This window comes from Octodon degus, unplaced genomic scaffold, assembly GCF_000260255.1.
Source record: "Octodon degus isolate 3935 unplaced genomic scaffold, OctDeg1.0 scaffold00052, whole genome shotgun sequence".
Classification (NCBI taxonomy): Eukaryota; Metazoa; Chordata; class Mammalia; order Rodentia; family Octodontidae; genus Octodon; species Octodon degus.
Genome location: NW_004524628.1, coordinates 8,503,871 through 8,511,351, shown reverse-complemented (window position 1 = coordinate 8,511,351; position 7,481 = coordinate 8,503,871). Strand labels below are relative to the sequence as shown.

General features: G+C 49.3%; 1 protein-coding gene across 1 annotated transcript in view; it reads right to left on the bottom strand.

Moving 5' to 3' along the window:
- The window catches only part of Slc9a2 (solute carrier family 9 member A2), a 90,001-nt gene that overhangs the window by 42,287 nt on the left and 40,233 nt on the right, over positions 1 to 7,481 (bottom strand). Inside the window, exon 3 of the mRNA XM_023717351.1 lies at positions 5,391 to 5,641. Coding sequence (XP_023573119.1) covers positions 5,391 to 5,641 — 251 coding nt within the window. The remainder of the gene's footprint in view (positions 1 to 5,390; positions 5,642 to 7,481) is intronic.

The following is a 7,481-nucleotide window of genomic DNA, read 5'->3' as shown; positions in this document are numbered from 1 at the left end:
CCATAAGTTTATCCTACCATATTCTCCCCACCATGACATTCTGCCTTATCACCAAAGGCCCCAAAATGGCAGGGCTTACACACCATGGAATGCAGCCTCTGAAACCATGAGGCGAAGTCAACCTTCCCTACTTCTAAGTTGATTATCTGAGGCATTGTGTGGCAGTGACCAAAGCTGACAAACAGGTAGAGTTTGTTTTCCTGCTGTCTAATTTCCTGCCTCATCTGATCACTGTTTCGCCTTGTGTTTGCACTCACAGCAGACTGAGAGACTAGAATTACGGTGAAGGCTCACACCATAATTAAAAGTGAATCACCATTTTCCAGAGTGAGAGGAAGTACACTGACGGGGCAGAGGTGCGGAGGCGGGGACCCCGGCTCCCGTCTTTGTCCCTTCTGTCCTTCCACCCAAGTCCATCTGCTCATTCTCACACTTCCACATCCCAATTTGGAGGCAAAGTGGCTTGCTGTGGATCCTTGTAGAGAGCCTGGGTCTCCCGGAGCAACAGCCTTGAACAGTCAAAACCTCAGCGGCACAGCGTTGATTCTCAAAACCTGCCTAGTCTGCTTCTAACCCTTCAAGACTGATGCAGATCAACAGATCAGCAGCTTCTGAGTGTCCTCAACCACTCTGTGAAGATAAAAGGAGCTAAATCCTGCCCCGCATAAGATGGCCCTAGAGGCTGTGCCTCCGCCGTCTTCATGGTCTCCGTGTCTTACCAAAATCCTTTTTCCTCCCACTAACAACTTTCCACTCCAACTGGGTGAGGAAACAGACTTGGGTATGGTCACAAAGCCACAGGACGGCCAACAAAGGTACACTGTCCTTATTCCCTCAGAGTTTTCAGTAGGTGAGCACTGTCCACTCGAGGAAGGAAAACAGGGAGGAGAGAGGACAAGAGCCTCCCTCTCTCTGAAAAGACCTGACCTTCTTTCAGTCCTGACCCAATCATTCCGGGCATTTCCTGTGAGTTCTCATTTAAATCTTTTCTTTGAGTTGTACTGGGTTTTCATGTCCAGGGGGCCTGGGCTGGCCTGGCTCTGGGGTCCCAGTGTCCAGGAGTCAGTAACCACTGAGTCATGGGGCAACCATGGTTTGTGAATCAGCCTTGATGTTACCTTCATAAAATGAAACTAAGACTCCATGTTTCCTGCCTTCTTTACAGTAGTGCTTCTAGAATGATCAAGACAAATGGAAAATGTTTACGAATTAAGTAATCTGAGAGGAAGACTAAAAAAATATTAATCCACTGAAACAAAACCAAGAAACACTGGGCCTGTGCTCTCCTATATAAAGGAGGAGGCAGTTGTTTCTGAAATTCACGGCGCACACAAAAGTGATCGGCATGTCTGGGGGGCAGCGAGCTGCTTAGAGGAGGATCCTGAGGACTGTGTCCCCATGAGAACAGTGTGCTTCCAACTTCACATTTATCAGCCCTCAGGGGACTGTGTGGGGTGCAGGGTGGGGGCACAGGGTGTCTGGTGAGCAGAAGGGAGAACAAAGTCCCACAGGCTCATTCTCCGTCGATCAGATTCCCAGGAGTCACTAAGGCATCTCTAAGTGACCTCAGGCAAGAGAAGCAAGTGGTGGGGCTGGGGAGATGGCTCAGTTGAATAAGCGCTTGCTTGGTAAGCAAGCACAAGGGCCTGAGTTCAATCCCCTGGTTCTGCCAGAGAGAGAGAGAGAGAGAGAGAGAGAGAGAGAGAGAGAGAGAGAGAGAGAGAGAGAGAGAGAGAGAGAGAGAGAGAGGCAAGTGGGAAAATGCCCCCTATCATAAGCAGGGTCACCAGTGCTTTGTCCCCAAGCTTTTCTCAGACTGTGAAGTCTGAAACATATGCGCTGAGACAGTAATTTCTAAAACCAGTCACTAACCACCACTTCCATCTCCCTGCTGGAGCTCACCCATTGCTGGGCCAATGGGAGGGCTCTTGTCCAGGAGATGACAGGGACTCTGCCTTTCACCTGGGACCCAGTGCCACAGACTCTAACCTAGAAAATCCCCCACACATACATGCATGCGCACACACACCCACCCATCCAACCACACACACACACACTTTCCCTATGACAGCAAATACTTGATATTAGAGTTTCACAATTACACCCTTCCCGACCTGAAGAGAAAAGCTACAGACCACTGCTCTGTCCAAGCAGGAAGCCCCCCGTACACACACACACACACACACACACACACACTCTCTCTCTCTCAGCCTGAGAGACTAAAATAAATCTGCTTATCAGGATGGCTCCCAGGGCTGGTTCTCAGGCTTATGAGAAACCCTGTAAATCTACACAATGACACGCTGTAAATCAGCAGAATGTCACTACTGCCATGTACTTCCCTCCCCGCAAGGAGGTACCGGACCCACCCATGACTGTGAGAAACGTAAAACCTTTCATGTCGCTCAGTGGGACGCCCCCTCCCTTACCTCAGCTAGCCGAGAGAGCTGCTTCTCTTCCTTAGTTTGTGGTCAATGGCCTTCTCACCTTTGACCAGGCTTCACCCAGCCTGAAATAAAGATACTCCTGTCTGCTTCAATCCTGCCTGTCCTAGTGGTCTTGGTAGCTCCTCAGGGTCTACATGACACGTGAGCAGAAAATAATACTTAAACACAGGAAATTTCATCTTTTAACTGTTTGAAATTAAAATTCTTCTGAACACACACTAAAACATGAACAGAAATAATTCCCCACCACAATCAGGTTTGAAAGGAGTCACCCTTCCAAGGACTTCATAAGACAGAGGAGAAGAGATGGACCTAGCTGGGGGGACGTATGAAAAGCCACAGCCTCAAGGCAGCAGTGGAGGGCCGTAGCGCAGGGAGGCTGTGAGGTGCGGTGCTGCCCGCTTCTCACTGAAGAAGCCACGATGTTGCGATCCAGCCTGTAGTTGTCCTACTTCAAAGCCTGGGTGCATTTTGAACTCAATGCCAAGTCTTGGTTCTACATAAGGAAGTTTATTTTTAATCAGACTTTTTATTAACTACCTGTTCATGATGTGATCTTGTTCCAGGACAGGCTGTCCAAAAGCCCATCCAAGGCAAAGCTTGTGGACAGTGAGTTATAGGCCTGGAAGGCAGTGAGAGAGAGCAGGGAGATGGGTGAGGAAGGAAGAAAGTGGGGGAGGAGGCAGCAGGTGGCGCTCAGGTGTGCAGCGCTGAAGCAATTCAGCGAATCCTGACAGCCGCCCAGGGTTCTCCCAAGACCTGAGTCCCTCTCCGCTTGCCTTCCTGTCCAGGCTGCTGCCCCTGTCTCTTCAACAAGGGAAAACATTCAGCAAGCGCAGCACCCAGGGGGCCCTCACGCCCATTAACCTTAAAATTTTGTTTCTAAATAGCAAGAAAAAGGATGCAATTAGCATGAGGTATGATCGGAATTTCTAAGCTCTAAATACAATTAAAATAATATTTTTTAAATATTAAAAAATTAATACTTTATACCAACTAGTAGATGTGCATACTTAACAGCATCATTAAACTGTTCCTTGGACCAATGTCCCGAGGCAAGTGCAGTAATTACCACACAGTCACACACACAGCCATCGGCTCGTGCAGAGGCACTGCATGAGGGGCCTCTGAGCAGAACAACAGTAAGTCATCCACGTGGAAAACTACCTCTGAGGAGGAGCAGCCTCCCACCGCAATCTGGCCCTTCACCTGCTCTCCCCAGCAATGGTGTGCAAGGTTATTCCGAAGGCAAACTGGCTTCCCGCCCCTGTAGCCTCTCCCTGAAAGGTCCTGTCACGACTCTAGTGCACATGCTGGACAACGACAGCATCAGTTTAAATGCAAGAAGGAAAAGCACTCTGAAAATGAGCGCTGGGACAGCAGTTGGAGGTAAAGACTGTGTCCATCGTCTCCCTGCGAACTGCAGCGGAGCCTCGCCCGTGCCGTTTATGGCCACTGTCTGGCTGTGTCTCTTACTTCTGAACTCCCAGCACGGAGCGAGTAAACCCGAGACCTCTATCCTGACAGGAGGCCTCTCAACCCGGGGGGCCCTGGCCGACATCGCTGGGTCGCCCCCATTCTATCACACCCAGCTCTTCACCACCCCCGACACCGTGTATCTTCTGGAAAACGCCCCGCGCCCAGCTGCTCTGGGAGCGCTCTCGGGACTCGCACACGCACGCACGCAGCAGGGCGTGAAGCTCCTGCTTGGCGCTTCCGGTTTCCTCTGCTTCGAAACGACACGCAGCGCCGCCCCCACACCTTGGAGCCAGCGGATCGCACGCGGCACGGAGGCAAGAAGGCTGGACGTCACACAGATGCTATGAATAGCGGCCAGGGGACGCAGAAGGGCCCATCACTGGGTCACGCTGGATTAGTACCCTGCTTTATTTAGGTTCTCTGTAAAGTGGAAAACCAGCAGGCACTAAGCCGCGGCTTTCCTGACAGCGACTTCCACTCTTCCGGGGAGGGCTTCCGGCCTCCTCCACCACAGCCCTCATCAGCTTCTGATCTAAAGCAGCTGATGTCAGGCAGAACCCAAGATGCCAACGTCTTTGGTCAGAACCTCACCCAAATCTGGCCACGAGGGGACGCTTCTGGAAGAAAGCTGCCTGCAATAGCAGAACTATGACGTGTTTAGCAAGTCCTAGGATACAGCCTAAGGTACAGGGGTTGCAGATAAGTACCTGTCAGTAAAACACAATAAAAAGGAAGGCATCTGATCCTTCATTACCGAGGATTTCCCACCGACCCCATGCTGAGGGTGACCACTGTGACAGGCTTGTTTTGGGAATTCCACACTACAGTCCATTTGAGGTACGTTTTGAGAATTTCTAGTAATTAGTCAATGAATGGCATGTTAACTGTATCTTTGATGGGAAAGTAAGTATGCAATGTCCTATTTTCTAATCAGAGGTCACCAGCTGAGAAATATGACTCTAAAATTATAAGATTATACCTTTTATTGATTGATTCTGCTTTCAGAGAGCTTAAGCTATCATCTATAGTCTTATCTATTGGATAAAATATTTCTACCACTAAGACTGTAGCTGTGGATACTGACAAGCAAGCCCCGAACCCTTCAAGGAGCACGGGTGACATAGACTTGGTGGAATGAATAACTGACAGCCCCTGGTGGTCAATAGGAGGCCCATCAAATTCTGGTGTCTGGCCAAGAGCCGCCCAACAGTGCACCAGCCCGTGTGTTGGGAAACTCAAGAGGTAACTAACTTATAGGTAGTTTTTATCTTCATGCCAAATCATATTTGTATACATTTGACAGATGTTCTTATTTCTTCACCATAAAAGGTAAGAAAAACCTATTTCAGCTATCCTTAGAATAGGAAAATCTAATCTCCTATTGTGTCCTCAATTTTGACCCCATTGCTAGAGCACAGGAACTCGGGACCCACGTGCCTTGGGCTTTAGCTAAGAGGTACTTACGCCATGATGCCGGAGAGGTGAAACATCTCAGCGGTTATGTAGGACAAATAGCTATATAGGAAGACGAAGAGCGGCTCGATCACACGAATGTTGTGCGTGAAGCGTGTGGTGAAGGCCGCTATGAAGCCCAGGAAAATGCCAATCAACACCCCACCAATCCCTACAACAAAGAAGTTAGCGATGCCAGCGAACACGTCAATGATCTCGATGGTCTTCATCTGGCAGAAGGACTTGAACAGGTTGTACAGGACCTGGGGACGAGAGAAGAGCGTTGTCAGAGTCCTGCCTCTTCCCGCTTCCATCTGGGCGTGCCAGAGCTACCTGGCTTTTGCTTTCTAGAGAGGAGATTTGCTGGGGCTGCCTGTGGGAGACAAGTGGCAGGTATTGTGTAGGTATCACACATTTTAATACTGTGACTTTAAACTAAAAAAACCTTGATAAAAGAGGAACTATTTCTAAAAATCACAGGGAGAGTTTGAGGTTATTAGGTTAGTCTTAAAACATTATTTTTCTAGAAGGCACATGAAAAAATATGAAATATTTTATTGCCTTCCAACACATATTATTGCTCGAATTACCACTGGGCAGGAAGCTGCACTCCACAGAGGTTATCAGAGCTCCTATGGATGTGTTTATATAGTCCCATCATCCTGTCACTGAGTCACACTGCCGAAGGGCACCCGCGAAGACGTCTTCTGCCCGTCCTCCATTGCTATGACATCTCTGTGGCACCCTTGCCCATAGGCGCTGTGTGACCGAAGTTCTGAAGGGATTTTTTTTTAAAACAAAGAAGCAGTGTGTGTGTATGTGTGTGTGTGCGTGCGCGCGTGTGCGCGCGCACGCAGGCGCATGCAAACACGCTTGTATGTGTGCACACATACTGTAATTTTAAGCGTATTGTATGCCTCTCAAGTAAGTTTATGCTGTTTGGCTTTTCATGTAATCCTGTTTAACTAAGGGCTGGGGGATGTGAAGGCTCCACCAGGCCCAGGGGGCAGTCTGCTATAAGTTCTACCGACGTGTCCTTCCATAAAACCAGCGAGTCAAATACTAGGCAGGTCTTTTCACCATGCTATTTACATCTCTGGGCGCATCTAGAGCTTCAAAGAGAGAGAGCCACATGACCAGGACACTGGAGAGAGGGTCTGAAAAGTCAAAATTAATCCAATATGTCCAAGGTCAAATGTCCAAATTAATCCCATCTGTCCCAGGTCAAACAGTGCAAAATGTCTTAGGCAGTGCTGGAGCACAGGCTCCTGGCCTGGTTGCTATCAGGCTCCTGCTGTGAGCAGCCCGCATCTGGCAAAAGCCCCCTCCCACTTTGTCTGACCACTTGAGGCCAATTTTATAACTTCCACATGACAGGTTTGGCATATTTTTTCATCTTTTCTTTTGGATCATAAACTCCTTGGGGTCAACTAACACCTCACTATGATTTACATATTCCATGTAGCCTCGTATAAAACATTGAATGAGGTTTGTTTGTTTGTTTGTTTGTTTGTTTGTTTTAAGAAATCCTGAACATTCCCTTAGCAAGCAATGGTCATTTGCTTTCTCCTAATTATTATGGTACAAAGCACGTGGACCCGCAGCACTGAGCAGTGACGTCCAAGGGGAACAAAAGCGAGACCTCCACCTTAGTGGCAAAGGCATTCCCTCTGGCCAAGGAAGAAGGAACCGCTCCTGGAAGCTAGGCTTGCTCCTCCCCTGGACAAGGATCGGAGGTGCTGTGAATGTCTCTGCCTGCAGGCTGCCCAGCCGAGGGCAACAGCTACCAGGCCTCGGGGGGAAAGTGCAGAGAGGGGTCCCAGAGCTTCCTGGAATGTGCCATTTCCGTGTCCCCGACAGCGCCTCCTGGCCCCCCTGGGCGTTCAGTGCCCACATCTTACAGCTTCTGCCCTTGCCTCCTGCAGCCTGTACCACACTCTTTCTCCTTTTCTCGAACCCCAGTCCCCACAGGACTCACTCCCTTCCATTGCTACCCCTCTGGTTTCCAGTCCCAAGATGAAAATCGTAGGCTGCCTGACTTTCGCCAGGGCAGAAGGGCTCAACATGCCTGCCACACCTTCTGCTTTCACCTTTGCTGCTCTG